General features: G+C 48.6%; 1 protein-coding gene across 1 annotated transcript in view; it reads right to left on the bottom strand.

The window, feature by feature from the left end:
* Nucleotides 1–15599, bottom strand: part of Clpb (caseinolytic mitochondrial matrix peptidase chaperone subunit B) — a 145383-nt gene extending 129784 nt beyond the window's left edge. Inside the window, exons 1-2 of the mRNA XM_045145897.1 lie at nt 15157–15599; nt 11092–11143 (exon numbers count right to left, since the gene is read on the bottom strand). Coding sequence (XP_045001832.1) covers nt 11092–11143; nt 15157–15568 — 464 coding nt within the window. The 5' untranslated portion in view covers nt 15569–15599. The remainder of the gene's footprint in view (nt 1–11091; nt 11144–15156) is intronic.
* Between the last annotated feature and the right edge of the window lie 1018 nt (nt 15600–16617).

The following is a 16617-nucleotide window of genomic DNA, read 5'->3' as shown; positions in this document are numbered from 1 at the left end:
ATATTTTTCCATCCAGCCAAAATGATGCAGCAATCGATACACAGACAGCCTCTCTGAGGCCCGGAGACAGCCAAATGTGTTTACCAGGCAGGGCTCTTGTTAATTAGATAAAATCCCCCGATCAATGAGTAAAACATTCACCTATGCTGTAGCTAAACACATTCTGAACACCTCGATGCTGGCACAAGGACAGCAAGTGCCTCAAGCTGGGGCACGAGGGGACAAGTACCAAGCCAAGACATTGATGCAGAGCTACAATAATTATGTTTACCTGTCAACAAAGCCCAACCCATTCTTCTGTCCTAAACTGACTGAAAACCATCTTCCCTTCCAAAGCCACCTAGTAAACAAGTTTGGGCTGTTAGGAAGTCGTTTATTTTGTTTTTTCAAGGTAGGGTCGGGTCTCCCTGTAGCCCAGGCAGACCTGGAACTCACTATGTAGTCTCAGAGTGGCCTTGAACTCACGGTGATCCTCCTACCTCTGCTTCCCGAGTGCTGGGATTAAAGGTGTGTGCCACCACACCAGCTTTAAGAATTGCTTTTAATTTTATTTCCAAAAAGAGAGAGAGAAAAATGTAGGGGCATGCCAGGGCCTCTTGCTACTGCAAATGAACTCCAGATACATGTGCCACTTTGTGCATCTGGCTTTTTGTGGGTATTGGGGAATTAAACCTCAGTCATTAGGCTTTGTTTGGCTTTGTTGGCAAGTGCCTTAACTGCTGAGCCATCTCCCCAGCTCTGTGGGTCTTTTTTATTCTTTAAAAATTATATTCACAGCCATGTATGGGGGGTGCATACCTGCATGCCCATTCTCTCCCTCATCTGCCTATTAGTTTCTCAAATAAACAAAATAAAATATTAAAGAAATTAACATCATGATCTTTAAAAATTACAATTAAGGCCAGGCGTGGTGGCACATGCCTTTAATTCCAGTGCTTGGCAGGCAGAGGTAGGAGGATTGCCGTAAGTTTGAGGCAACCCTGAAACTACATAGTGAATTCCAGATCAGCCTGGACTAGACACCCTACCTCAAAACAACAACAACAAAAAAAATTACAATTAAGGGGGCTGGAGAGACGGCTCAGTGGGTAAAAGCACTCTCATGCATAGCCTGGTGGCCTGGGTTTAATTCCTCTATATCCATCCACAGTAAACCAGATGCACAAAGTGGCGCATGCATCTGGAGTTCATTTGCAGTAGCAAGAGGCCTTGGTGTGCCCATTCATTCTCTCTGTTTGCAAATAAATACTATTTAAAAAAAAAAAGTTTAAGAAGCTGGGTATGGTGATGCATACCTTTAATTCCAGCACTCAGCAGACAGAGGTAGGAGAATCACTGAGTTCAAGGCCATCCTTAGAATACCTGGAAAAAAAAAAGTTTAAACTGTGTGTGGTGACCCACGCCTTTAATCCCAGAAGGCAGAGGTAGGAAGATTGCTATCAATTCGAGGCCACCCTGAGACTACATAGTGAATTACATGCAGGTCAGCCTGGGCTAGGGGAGACCCTACTTTGAAAAAAAAATCAAAAAAAAGTTTAAGGGACTAGAGAGATTGCTCAGTGGTTAAGGCATTTGCCTGCAAAGCCTAACAACCCAGGTTTGATTCTCCAGTGCGCACAGAAACCAGATGCAAAGTGGCGCATACATATGGAGTTTGTTTGCACTGGATCCCTCTGGGGGATCCCACCGGGCCGTGGTGTGTCCATGCTATTTCTCTTCTATCTCTGCTTGAAAATAAATAAATGAAATATATCTTTTTTAAAGTTTAAGAAAAAAATTTTATTTTAGGGCTGGAGAGCGGTTAAAGGTGGCCCAGGTTTGATTCCCCAGTGCCCACATTAAACCAGAGTGGCACATGTGTCTGGAATTTGTGTTTGTAGTGGCAAGAGGCCATTGTGCACCCATTCTCTCTTTCCCTCTGTGCCTGCAAATAAATACTTTTTTTTTTTTTTTTTTTTTTGAGATAGGGTCTCATTCTATGTAGCCCAGGCTGATCTGGAACTCACTATGTAGTCTCAGAGTGGACTCGAACTCACAGCGATCTTCCTAGCTCTGCCTCCCAAAAGCTGGGATTAAAGGCATGCACCACCACACCTGGCCGCAAAAATTTTTTAAAAAAATACAATCTACTTGAGCTCTAATTGTCAGCCATACCTACCTCTGTCTCTCATAACTCACACAAGCTTTAAAAAGCAGGACTGGAGGAGATGGCTCAGTGGTTAAAGGGACTTGCTTGTAAAAACCTGTTGACTCAGGCTCAATCCCCTAGGACCTATGTAAAGCCAGATGCAAAAGCTGGTGGACACATGCACACATTATAAATAAATAAATCATTTTTAAAAGGATGGGGGCTAGGGAGATAGTGGTGCAGTTAAAGGTGCTTGTTGCAAAGCCTGCCAGCCTAGTTCAATTCCCCAGTACCCACATAAAGCCAGATGAACAAAGTAGCGCAGACATCTGGAGTGAAGTAGCGAAGGGCCATGACATGCCCTTTCTTCTTCCTCCCTCCCTCCCTTTCCTTCTTTCTTTCTCCTTCTCCCCTCAAACAAATTAATTAATTAATTAAAAAAAATAAAAAGTTAGCTGGGTATGGGGCCTCATGCTTTTAATCCTAGCACTGAAGAGGCAGAAGTAGAAAGATCGCTGAGTCCAAGGCCAGCCTGAGACGTAGTGAATTCAAGATCAGCCCAGGCTACAATGAGACCCTTCCTTGCAAAAATAAAAATATTAGTACAGAGCAGTGCGGTACGGTTCTTTTTCTTAATCAACTTAATTTCACATCCCTTCCCCCTGGCTCAGTTTTAAAATTAGATTATCTTATTTTTTGTTTTTTTGAGGTAGGGTCTCACTTTAGCTCAGGCTGACCTGGAATTCTCTATGTGGTCTCAGGGTGGCCTCAAACTCACAGTGATCCTCCTACCTCTGCTTCCTGAGTGCTGGGATTAAAGGCATGCACTAAATTATCTTTTGAAAGAGCTTTTTACATATTTTGGATACAAATTCCTTCTCAGAAACATGTAAGAGTCTTTTCATTTTCTCCATGGTGAAGTTCATTTTTTAAAATGCTTTGTTTATTTGAGAAAGAGAAAGAGAGAGCAAGACAGAGAATGGATGCACCAGGACCACCAGCCACTGTAAATGAACTCCAGATGTATGCGCCACCCTGTGCATCTGACTACTGGGGAATTGAACCTCAGTCCTTAGGCTTCACAGGCAATTGCCTTAACTGCTGAACCATCTCTCCAGCCCACATATGCCACTTTGCATCCAATTTTTGTGGCTACTGGAGAGCTGAACCCAGAACAACTGGCTTTGCAAGCAAGCATCTTTAACTGCAGAGCCATCTCCCCCAGCCATGATCATTTCCATATTCTTTTGGTTCATATAAACTAGGCTCATAAATTTATGTCTTGTTTTGGGGGGTTTCAGTTTCTGATTCATGTTCTTCTTCCTCACCAAGGTAGGAACTGGGTCTCCTCGCTGTGTTGCCACTGTCCCTACCCCCACTTCACCTCAGGACTAGGCACAGAGGACAGGATGGACAGATGGCCAATCAGTAAATCAGTACCATCCATGAGCAGGCCCTTACCTGTCTCACACTTCTCCGGAGACTCGGAACGCAGTTTCCACTCTCCCAGGCTGCCACGCGCCCTGCTACCATTCAAACTGACCCACCAGGGCCGCTCTCTCCTATCTGCAGGACCTGCTGCTATTTGGGACTGTGATCAGCTGCCATTTCCTGTAAGAGGCTTTCACTGATCCTTCAAGAGGGTTAAGAACATCTCCCGGGCTCTGGCTCGGGCAGATCACACTGTTGCTGCAGGCTGCCTCCGACTCCGACACCAAAGAAAGCATGACTGCGCTGGTGTCCCCTGTGCCAACTAAAGGGCCCAGCATATGGCAGGTACTCGGTAAGTGTTTGTCAAATGAACTATAGACAGAAAGGGCAGTCTTCTGAAGTTTGAAAGTGACACCACCAGGTTCCCTTCATCAGAGCCTGCTGGGGTTGAGGATCCACTGAGTTGGGCAATTAGTAGAGACCCAGCTCCGTGCCTGGAAAAGGAGAAGGGGCATTATGTTGTCTTTCAGCAGTCCAAGTTGAAGGAAATGTGATCTGCACTGGAGAAGGAGGCCTCGAGTTTCCTCCAGACAAGCCATGTGGCTGGGCCTGAGTACAGACAGATGTGCAACAGTTTGGCCCCCGCAACCCCCTCCCCGCCCCTGTCTCGGGTGAGTGGCTCCGAGTGCAAAAGCCAGGCGCAGGGATGGGCTGAGCCCAGAAGCAGGGCCACCTGCTCATGCTACCCACAGGCAGGATAGGGGCCAGCCTCCCACTGGTGAGGAGCACAGGCTGGTAAGCTGACATGTTTAAGGGCCTCAGGAAGAAGGGAGGAGATGGTAGCCACATTGGGAGGGAGAGGGACGCAGGCAGTGCCCTGGGCCTTCAGGTCTGCACGGGGCCAGTGGGAGCACAGGCACTGGCCTCTGCACTGCCAGCGTCAGCTGCACTGGAGGTGGTCGGGGAAACCTGGGGCTGGGGACTAGGAAGAGAGGAGGAAGCACTAGAGCTTGCCCTCGCCCTGGGACGGGCGCACCATCCATTGCTTTAAGGCGAAAGGCAGCGCACACACTTCATTTTATTTATTTATTTATTTATTTATTTATTTTGAGTTTATTTATTTATTTGAGAGCGACAGACACACAGAGAAAGACAGGTAGAGGGAGAGAGAGAGAGAGAGAATGGGCGCGCCAGGGCTTCCAGCCTCTGCAAACGAACTCCAGACGCGTGCGCCCCCTTGTGCATCTGGCTAACGTGGGACCTGGGGAACCGAGCCTCGAACCGGGGTCCTTAGGCTTCACAGGCAAGCGCTTAACCGCTAAGCCATCTCTCCAGCCCCACACTTCATTTTTAGACAACCTCTTGCTGGCCTTGAACTTGTTTTGCAGGCCAGGCTGGCCTCTAATTCAAGGTCCTCTTCCTTCATCCTCCCGGTGCTGGGACTACAGGCATGTGACCAACTCAAACTCTGTGCTCATGTGTGTAACAAGAAGGTCAGAGGACAACTTTTGGTGGCCATCCTTGCCTTCCACCTCATTTGAGGGAGGGCCTCACATTGTTCACCACTGCTTTTTCATCAGGCTAACTGCCCCGCCCCCTAGCTTCCAGCACATTCTGTTTCTGCCTCCCTTCTCACTCATAGGTGTAGTCGGGAGGAAAAGACAGAATTTTCCAGAATTACAGCAGCCAACAACCTTGAGACTGAGAGGAAGACCCTGTTCCAAAAGGAGGTGGAAGCCTGGGTGTGGTGGTGCACGTGCTAATCCCAGCACTTGGGAGAAAGGCATAGGTAGGGGAGGGGGCGTCCTCTGAGTTCAAGGCCACCCTGAGACAACACAGTGAATTCTAGGTTTGCTTGGGCTAGAGGGTGTGACCCTACCTCAAAAACCAATAAAATAAATAAATAAAATAAAGTAAAATAAAAAAGAAAAGGAGGTGGAAGGTGAGACCATCATTCAAAAGTTGTACTCTGCCCTCCACGTGTGCACCATGACATGAGTGTGCCCTCACTCCCACATGAATACAGGTCACACGCACACAAACACTGTTTTTTTAAAGGGAGACAGGGATTCCATCCTGTTATATACAGGCCTGTTGGGCACAGGTTAAGTACCAGGACACACAGAAATAAATAAAGAGCAGTGTGAGACAGCTATGCAGTCAAGGGAGTAGAAAGGCTGAATATAACTCAAAAGTCTTTCCTTCCATTGAGGATGGTCAAGCTCTCTACCTCTGGCCCAGGCCTGGTTCTGTTAAGCAGTAAGTACATTCCCTTGAAGCTAGAGTCTAGGTCACCCTTTATACAGAATCTGCAGCGTCCATTCATGCTTTCATAAGCAAGGACTGCTTTGGGAGCGTTTGGGGAGAAGGGTGACCAATGCTAAGGTAGCAGGATCATCAATTTAAAGTGTACTTGGGGTGGCTGTGGTGGCGCACGCCTTTAATCCCAGCACTTGGGAGGCAGAGGTAGGAGGATCACCATGAGTTTGGGGTCACCCTGAGACTACACAGTGAATTCCAGGTCAGCCTGGGCTAGAATGAGAACCTACCTTGGGAAAGAAAAAAGAAAAAAATGAAGTATATACTTGGGAGTCTAAGGTAGCAAGGTTATGAGTTTGAAGTCAGCCTAGCCTAAATAGCAAGACCTTATTTCAAAAAAACAAATGCCTTTAATCCCAGCATTGGAAGGCAGAGGATGGTGGATCACTATTCAGAGTGAATTCCAGGTCAGCCTAGGCTAGAGTGAAACCCCACCTCAAAAGACAGCAACAACAAAAAGCTGAAGCTAGACATGGTTTACACCTATAACATTACCACTTGGGAGAATGGGGTAGGAGGATCACCGTAAGTTCAAGGGCAGTCTGGACTACAAAGTGAGTTACACTTCAGCCTAGGCTAAAGTGAAACTGTGACTCAAGAAACAAAAAAAACAAGAACAATAACCAACACAAAAATAAATAAATAAAAGCTAGGCATGGTGGTATGCAGTTGTACACTTAACGTTTGAGAGGCAAGGCAGGAGGATCGGAAATTCAAGGAGAGACAATTCAACCATTAAAGAAAGGTGTTTGCATGCAAAGCCTGAAGGCCCAGGTTCGATTCCCCAGTACCACATAAAGCCAGCTGCACAAAACGATGCACATCTGGAGTCTGTGCTACTGTACCCGTGTCACTCTTTCTTCCCCTCTCCCTTTGCAAATAAATAAAACTTAAAAACATATATAACACGGAGGCTGGCGAGATGGCTTTTCACTTAAGACACTTGCCTTCAAAGCCAACGGACCCAGGTTCAATTCCCCAGGGCCCATATAAGCCAGATGCACAAGGTAGCACATGCATCTGGAGTTTGCAACAGCTGAAGACCCTGGTACATCCATTCTTTCTCTCTCTCTCTCTGCCTCTTTCTTTCTCTCAAATGAATAAATAAATAATTTAAAAATTAAAAATAAAGAATAACATGTGCTGGAGAGATAGCTTAACAGTTGAGGCACTTGCCTGCAAAGCCTAAGGACCCAGGTCCGATTCCCCAGTACCCACATAAACCCAGATGTACAAGGTGGTGCATGCTTCTGGAATTATTTTGCAGTGGCTAGAGGCCCTAGTATGCATTCTCTCTTTCTCGCAAATAAGTAATAAAATAAATTAAATATTTTTAAAAAGAGTAACAATTAAAAAAAAATCATATTTCACCCAGCCAGGCGTGGTGGCGCACACCTTTAATCTCAGCACTGGGGAGGCAGAGGTAGGAGGATCGCCTTGAGTTCAAGGCCACCCTGAGAGAGACTCCATAGTGAATTCCAGGTCGGCCTGGGCTAGAGTGAGACCCTACCTCAAAACGAAAACCACATTTCAAAGAGCTAAAATTACGAGCACTTGGGAGTTGAGAGAAGTGCCCAGTGGAGTAAACGACAGTCGGACAACCAGGTGACAAGAAGGCAAGTGGCGGCACTATGCTCTGTGAGAGTCCTGCCTACAGCAGGCAGGTTGTAGCAGGAGACTGGCCGCCCTCGGCAGTGACCAACAGGTGACTGCAGGGTCAGCAAGCCAGTTTCCACCCCCATGCTCTCCTGCAATTTGCTCTCCTGTAATGCAGCAGTATGAAGCAAGGCACGTGTGTTCCTGGGAGATGAAGATGCCTCATGCAGCCTGCAGTTATGAATGGCTCTTATAACAACAAGATGACATCTGCGCTTGGTTTTTAAGATGCATCATTGCATGTTTATTAAACTATTGCTCCATCATATTTATTTGCCTACAAAACTCCTAAGCCCATACTTGCAAAAGTGGTTTATTAAAAACTAAGCCTTGAACATTAATAGTCAAAAGCACCCTTGAGAATCAATAGTAATGCAGCAGATAAAATGAAAGAGAATCAAAGCAGTAAGTCTTGGTGGGGCTGTGGCTGCCTTTCAACACTTCCTATGTGTTCAGGCAGCTGAAGTGGGCAAGGGCACCAAGGGTCTGAGGTGTGGGTGGAGGGAGAGCCACCCTGAACATTCGATTTCCAGACTTAATGTAAACATGGCACCCCTGAGACTAAAGCAGGAGCAGGAGGAATGAAGGCCAGCCTAGGTTATCTAGTGAGGTCCTACCTCAAAAAAGTAAGGGACAGGTCTGGGATGATGGCTCACTGACGAAAGAATTTGCCATTCAACTCTGGGTGCCTGGCTTTGGATCCCCAGACCTCACATAAAAGCCTTGACAGGTTTCTGGAATCCCAGTGTGCCTGTGGCGAGATAGGACATAAAGATAGAAGAACTGGGCTGGAGGGATGGCTTAGCAGTTAAGGCGTTTGCCTGCAAAGCCAAAAGGACCCAGTTTGATTCCCCAGATCCCACATTAGCCAGATGCACAAGGGGGCGCATGGGTCTAGAGTTCGTTTGCAGTGGCTGGAAGCCCTGGCATGTCCATATTCTCTCTCTCTCTCTCTTTCTTAAATAAATAAATAAAAATATTTTTTTAAATGATAGAAGAATTTCCTGGAAGTTCCAGAGAGAAACATGGCAGTGAGACTCTGATTCAAAAGTTAGAATTAAAATTTTACAAAAATTTAATTTTTAAACAATTAAACACCCCCCACCAAGGGTTACAAATGTAGTTCAGTGGTAGAACACTTGCCTAATATGCACAGGGTCTTGAGTTCAAGCCCCAGCACTGTAAAAAACATAAAAAGTGGGCTGGAGCGATGGCTTAGCAGTTGAGGCGCTTGCCTATGAAGCCTAAGGACCCAGGTTTGATTCCCCAGTACCAACATAAGCCAGGTGCACAAGAGGGTGTATGCATCTGGAGTTTGTTTGCAGTGGTTAGAGGCCCTGGTATGCCCATTCTCTCTATATCTATCTATCTATCTATCTATCTATCTATCTATCTATCTATCTATCTATCTATACACACACACACACACACACACACACACACACACACACACACACACAATCTTTCTCTCAAAAGAAATAGGCCAGGACATTGAGTAAAGAAAAGGTGGTGGAGGGAGGGCTAACCAAAATCTAAGAGGATATAAATAAATCATATGAAAACCTACTTGTTTGGACAATGGAACACTCAGAGGCTGCAGATTATAGCTAGAAAATTTTCAGTGTCAGGGATGGGATACCTTTCAGTGAGTTGTTGGCCACGGAGGTTCCTGATGCCCCCAAAACATTATAGGCCACTGCCGAGGCCCCTGGTTTCCCACCAGGAATAGATGGTAAGACCCTACTGCTGAAGACTACACATACTTGGGCTGCAAGGTCACTGAGAAATCCTGCTGGAATTGAGCTGAAAACCTCCTCCATGTAGACCAGCTGACAGAAAGCTGGAAGAAGCCATTCTGCATGCAGTTCAATGGAAGAGAGAAATCACCAATGAAGACACCCAACAGTGGACACTGTAAGCCTTATATTTGGCGAGCCAGGCCAAATGAGCCAATGGGTGCAATAGTGGCATGTCTGTTATGGGGGAAACCAACTGCCCTCTAATTGGACTGGAGGCCCGCTCCATGGGAGGGAATACATCCCAGATACTGAAAACCTACAACAGGGGTAGTCATGAGCCCTAGGGGTGTAATGTCTGCTGCTGTCTGGCTAAATGTATATACTATGCTCATCAACCTGCCCAGTAAGCACTTCTCTTAATGTTCATACCCTTATATTAATGCTACTCTCACTTTTGGTAGAGAAACTTCTCTTTTCAGATGGCAGTAACCTTGGGATGACTCAGAAGACACCATGGTGCTGGAAAGAAGTGACTGGAGTGCTCAGCACTGCAATATCTCTATCATACCTTCCGAGGCTCAGGGTGCATTGCGGAAGAGGTGGTAGAAAGAATGTAAGAGCCAAAGGAAGGGTAGGACTCCTTACAGTATGCTCCTCCAGACACAAAATGGCCTGGATATCCATGACCACACAGTGCCTGACACTACACAAGACCATCATAATAGGAGGAAAAGATGATGGCGTCCAAATAAAAGAGAGACTGATTGAGAGGGAGGGGATATGATGGAGAGTGGAGTTTCAAAGGAGAAAGTGGGGGGAAGAAGGGCATTACCATGGGATATTGTTTATAATCATGGAAGTTGCTGTGAGTTCGAGGCCATCCTGAGATTACATAGTGAATTCCAGGTCAGCCTAAGCTATAGTGAGACCCTATCTCAGAAAAAAAAAAAAAGAAAGAAAGAAAGAAAAAGCATTTTAAAGGCTCCCCCTTAATAAAAACATAAGCGATGACAAGAGGACAAGAAAGGGGACTGCTCAATGAACTCTTCAACTGACTCAAGGGCACACAGAGGGTAAGCTGAGGCCACGGGGCCAGCCGTTTCTCGAAGCAACAATCCCTAAGTGATGCCCTGGGCTCAGCACCTGTCCTGGCAGACTCTGCCCTGCCCCAGCACCAGCCTGAGCCTCTCCAGTGCAACCTTCAGAGAAGCAGTCTGCCTCTGGCAGGGCCCAGCATAGGTGCCCCAGCCCTGAAGACAGGCTTTTCTAGCCCAAAGGACCTTCTGGCACAAAGATCTCTGCTAGCTTCTACCTAAATCCCTATGCCTCTCCAGGGTTGCCCACCTACACCCAATCTAGGCAGCAAGCAGTAGTGGTTACTTCCACCAGAGGAACAAGAACTGGAGGACGGATGTGGCTCAGCGGGTAGCCCTGAGTCAGAAGACAAAACAAGTATGGAGGCAATGCCTGTGATACCAACACTCAGGAGGTGGAGGCTGCAGGGTCCCAAGTTCAAAGTTATCCTCGCTACTCAGTGAGTTCAAGGTCCTACGCAAGACTCTGTCTAAGACAAAAACAAAACTGAAGGGCTCAGGGACTCCAAGGCATCACAGAAAAAGATCCAAGGATGTTAACAGGCTGCCTCTCTACCTAAAATATATGGGCCTGGGAACCCAGGTGACTCTGTGGCTACAGACAGGGAAGGCACCAGGACAATTCAGGGTGAATGAGAGGATCTCCTCTGAGGCAGTGTCACCACACCCAGCTCAGCCCAGCCCTCCAGCGAAGGACAGAAAGACCCCCAGGGCCCACACTCACCTGGTGACTTCCTGCACATTGTTGGCGCGGGCTGCTTCCATCAGGGCTGCATCTGAAAGGAGAGGAGGCACAGGTCAGACTCCTGCCCAGGACCTACTCCTTAATGGAAGGGCCCAGCAAGGCAGTTCCTCTAACACCCAAATGCCCCTCTGCCCTCACCACACACAGATTCCCCCACTCTTCCCAAGCAATAGAGCTCTGAGTGGTATCTATTACCATTGTGGCTTTAAAAAATATTTTTATTTATTTATTTGACAGAGAGAAAGAGGGAGAGAGAGGGAATGGGTGCACCAGGGCTCTAGCCACTGCAAACAAACTCCAGACGCAAGCACCCCCTTGTGCGTCTAGTTTATGTGGGTCCTGGAATCGAACCTGAGTCCTTTGGCTTTGCAGGCAAATGCCTTAACTGCTAAGCCATCCCTCCAGCCCCACCACTGTGTTTTGCTATGTGTGATGTGCACGGTCACGGTCTCAGTGTGGGGGCACACGTGCAGAGGTCAAAGCACAACTTCAGGTGTCAGTCCTCACCTTCCACCATGACGCAGGACTCTCGCTGTTCAATGCTGTGTTCGCCAGGGCAGCAGGCCCATGAGACACTCCTGTCTCCGCCTCCCTTCTTGCTATAGGTGTGCTGGGATTACACAGATGCCAGTGTTACAGCATCAGATTTATGGGGTGGGGAAGGGGGAGTTCTAGAGATCCCCACAGAGCCACATACACATGCTTGTACCACAAGCCCTTTACCGTAACACTGAGGCATCTCCCTGGCCCCGCCATCCTCTTCCATCTCATCCCACTTTCTCCTAACTCCAGTTTTTTAGTCCAGTACTAAGGTTTTTTTTTTGTTGTTGTTGTTTTTGTTTTTTGTTTTGTTTTGTTTTGTTTTGTTTCTAGGTTGGGTCTTACTCTAGCTCAGGCTGACCTGGAATTCAGTAAGTAGTCTGAGGCTCGCCTCGGACGCAGTGATCCTCCTACCTCAGCCTCCAGAGTGCTGAGGTTAAAGGCATGCACCACCATGCCTGGCTTTAGTCTAGTTCTAAATCATGTCACAGGTCAAAACCTCGAAGGAAGGAAAGTATTGGGGGGGGGGGTCAGGCAAGGGTATGCACTTCTCCAATCCCAGCACTCAGGCAGAGGCAGGAGGATCACCGTGAGTTCAAGGCCAACTTGGGACTACAGAGTTTGTTCCAGGACAGCTGGGGTAGAGGGAGACCCTACCTCAAGGGGAAAAAATAAAAAACAAGCCAGGCGTGATGGCACATGCTTGGGAGGCAGAGGTAGGAGAATCGCCATGAGTGCAAGACCACTCTGAGACCACATAGTGAATTCCAGGGCAGCTTGGGCTAGAGTGAGACCCTACCTCAAAAAACAATGGGGAGACCCTCAACCAAGGGGCCCGATTTCAACTCACTCTGCCACCTACCTACCACATGGCTGCCACAACCCTCCCCTCACCAGTCTCCTACATGGTCAAGGAGACAATTTTCCTTGCCCTGCCAGCCTCACAAGGATGCTGAGATGAAATAGTGGCTGAAAAGCCCAGAGAAGGGAGATCCAAAACAGACCAGTCAGATCCCGTAGGACTCCACCGTTCTAGCTAAAAAGCTATGCTAAGCCTGGCTTGGTTGTTGGCACCACCTTGTGGCAAGAGGAAGAACCTCTGGACTTGGAAAAAACTCCAGCCAACAAGCAGAGCCACAATTCTTTCAAACAGCCCAATACCAAGTGCCCATGGCCCTCTCGGTGCCCAGGCTGACTCTGAGATACACCGCCCAGGCCTGCCTCAGGATCTGGATCCATCAGGGAAACAGGGGAGAAGACATCAGAGTCAGAGGCAAACTCCAGGGATAAAATGCACTTCAACCAGCTCTCTTCAGACACTGGCACCTCTGTTCCACCACTGGCCTGGGCCTCTAAGCCAGGTTTTCCCTGCTTACCTGACCTGCCTGTTCTCAGGCACACATCCAACTGCACTCAGACACCCTCCAGCTAAAAGGGGACCATCCTTTCCTCAGAGATGTTTCTAGCCCCTCTCCCCCTCGCTCTGCAAGGTTACAGACTGACAGAAAAATAAAACCATGACACCACCTGCTAGTGAGCCTTCCATACTTCCATACTTTTCCACAGCCTCGAGAATTTCTCTTGGCTCCTAAATAATCGTCCTACCATAATGTACTGAGGGACTTGGTTCAAAACCCCTGGTTAGGGGACGGTGTTGTTGACAAGTCAGGAGAGTTGGAAATGATCATAATTTTCGGTCATTATCTCAGTCTCCAGCCAGGAACCCTCAAGAACCTCTTAGGGAAAATTTTGGGCACTTTTCTCCAATTCATCCAAACACACTGGCCTCTGGATAATCTGAGCTAATGATCTGGGTCAGCTCATGGATCTCTACTACCTACAGATTTCCACACTCCCTGACAGGCACAAAAGCCCTGTGTACCTTTAGCCTCGCTGGCCTCCTTCCCCTCCACACTAGGCTGACTGAAACCCTGGCAGGGAGTCCAACCCAATCAAAGGTGGTGTGTAGGTGTCAGTGTATCTTTCTGGTTTTAACCTGCTAAGTAAGATGCAGACTCTGCTGTCATGGGCCCACAAAGTCACTCTCCTGCCTCATCCTTCAAATTGCCCATCCTCCAGGAAGGCTGAGCTCTCGGAGCCACCACACACTCCACAGTACTCACGAGCTCTGCACATCTTACAGCACTTAAACTCTTGACTGGCTCTGTGTTGAGATTTCCTGCACACCTAGCCCCATGCTAGGCACACAGACAGTACCCCCAAAATGCCCAAAATTATAGAATGACAGCATGTTTAAGCTTAAAGGGTCCTTTGAGCCTACTTCAATATGCTCACTTTGTAGAAAGGAAACATTTTTAAAGTCGGGCATGGTGGCACACATCTTTAATCCCAGCACTAGGGAGGCTGAGGTAAGAGGATCCCTGAGTTTGAGGCCAGTCTGAGATTACACAGTGAATTCCAGGGCCGCCTGGACTAGAGTGAGACCCTACCTCAGAAAGCAAAAAAATAAAAACAAACAGTCCAGATTGACAGTGGGAATAGGACAGGAGCAAAACAAGACTCGGGCTGTCCTCACTCCTGTCCAAAGCTCTTCCTTTCCAACAGCCATGTGCTGATGAATTAAAAAAGAAAAGAAAAATGAAAGTCAAGGCCCTTCCCAACCCTGCTCAACAGTCCCTTTGGGATGCAGGGAATCCACGGACATCATGCTTCAGGAGGTTCCGCATGGACATCTGAGAACCTAGTGCCAGGGTCCCGCAGACCACAAGCCTGTCTCTCTGCCCACTCTCCCAACTCTCGCTCCACGCCTCGGGATCTGGATCCATCAGGGAAACAGGGGAGAAGGCATCAGAGTCAGAGGCAAACTCCAGGGATAAAACACCGGCCTCATGGCACCCAACAAAGACACTCATCTGAGTGTCCGCTACCTCCACCTCCTGCCCACTCCTCTGGCTCTCCAGGGCTCCAACTTCCTCCTTCTGCCAACTGTCTCCCACATGCCAGATCACCTTAACAACGCAACACTAGAAGGGACTGCTGGACAGATCCAGGCAACTGCACGCTCAAAAGTTCCGTAAAAGCGCTTAAAAAAAAATCGCCTTCACTATATAGTGGGGAACCGAGAGGAAGGAACAAGGGTCGAGGCCTAGCATTGGCGTTGGAACAAGAAAGGATCTCAGGACACTGTAAAGAGACAACCGTCTAGTGGACCGTCTTTATAGCCACTGTGGCTTCTTGAGAGATCTCGAGAGATTAGTGGGCCAGGCAGAATATTGATGCATAAAAGGACCAGACTGTCATTGGACAGGTCGCCAGAGATGCCCAAAGAGAGGGACTGACTTATGACGAGAGACAACTCCAGGCGGTGAGCTAGCTCTCCAGTGTGACAGTGCCTCTGGTACCAACCAGATGATGCCAGGGTCACTTAGAGGCTGAGGCTATGCGCGTCTAAAATCACAAGCACCTCCCACCCTCCAAAGACGTAGAGTCACAGGACACTCCTCCCACCTCTCCCTCGAACCCACATTGGGCCCTAATAATCACCCTTGTTGGACGGACTCTTGCTGTAGCAGTGAACCACCAGCGCAGTGGCCAGGGCCCATATGCCCAGGCCGGTCCTGTGGGGGGCCCCATTCCAGCTGTCCTGTTCTGAGAGTGTTTCTTCGTCTTCGGGGCAGGTACGGTGACCCCACGTGGAGGCAGCCAAGCACGAGATGCCGGTGCGCGGCGGCCGGCGCCCCCGGCTGGATGCCCCTGGTCCGGGGAGCAAGGCCGACGATGCTCCGGGGCGCCCCCAGGCGGCCGCTTTCAGCCACTGAGGCTCCCCGCGGTCGTGGAGGGTAACGCTCCGGCCTAAGACGCCGCTATGACTGCGGAGCGACTGGGACCGGAGCAGCTGGGGGAGGAGCCGCGGCACCCGCATGGTTCTCTGCAACACCAAGGACCCCAGCATCATGACAGCTGCTTCCGTAACCCCCTGGTGCCGGCCCCCGTGTCAGCCACGACTAACATGGCTGCCGCGGCGCGTTCGAAGACGCCGCGAACCGGGGTGGGACTGCGCACTGCCTCACGGGAGTGGTAGTCCACAACCCTCAGATCTTCCCCTCCGGTCTGAGGAGGACGGAACTACATTTCCCGGAAGGCCACGGGGTGACGTCACAATAAGCGCTCATTCAGGAGACTCCGGAGCGTGTTGGGAAATGAAGTCCGGACGGAGGGGCGTGGCAAAAGAGGAGCCGCTCTGGTTAGGGCGTGGCGTGGCGATTGGAGTTGGAGATTTCAGAAGCGGGAGCTTCCTATGTTTCCTAGCATCTAGGAGCTAAGAGGCGGGAGGATGAGGAGTTCGAGGTCCGGAGTCTAACAGCCAAGAATTTTTAAGTTCAAAGTTGAAATGATTTCGCAGCGTGTGATGATGCGCAGGAGAGAGGCAGAGGCAGGAGGATGCCTGGTAATACAAGCGAGTTCCAGTTCCAGGCCATCCAGGATTAACTAATGAGATCCTGAATGAAGGCTGTGCTAACCAACCACGAGGACAAGTTCAGGTTTAATTCAGGAGTTTTAATTCTAGTAAGGGGAACTCCTTCCTAGGGAGGGATTCCAGCTGTGTTTTTAAAGGAGAACCTCTTTAGGGAGCAAGAGATAAAGAGAAGCCAGATCTTTCTTTGACCTCTAGCGAGGCGCAGACAGCAAGGGCAGGCTCAAGGACGTTCATTGTTTTTACTCAGGATGTTACCCCTAAACTGCCCCAAATGTGTCTCATAGACCACTTTATAATCTCATTTATTAAAGTTCCTTTGATTAAAAACAAAAAACAAGCTGGGCGTGGTGGCGCACGCCTTTAATCCCAACACACGGGAGGCAGAGTGGGGCACATCGCCGTGTGTTCCTGGCCACCCTGAGACTACATAGTGAATTCCAGGTCAGTCTTGGCTAGAATGAAACCCTACCTCGAAAACACAACCAAACAAAAAAACAGACTGGAGAAATAGTTTAGTGGTTAAGAAG

This window comes from Jaculus jaculus, chromosome 3 (assembly GCF_020740685.1).
Source record: "Jaculus jaculus isolate mJacJac1 chromosome 3, mJacJac1.mat.Y.cur, whole genome shotgun sequence".
Lineage (NCBI taxonomy): Eukaryota > Metazoa > Chordata > Mammalia > Rodentia > Dipodidae > Jaculus > Jaculus jaculus.
Note: the sequence above shows the minus strand (reverse complement) of the source record. Positions and strands in the feature narration are given on the sequence as shown.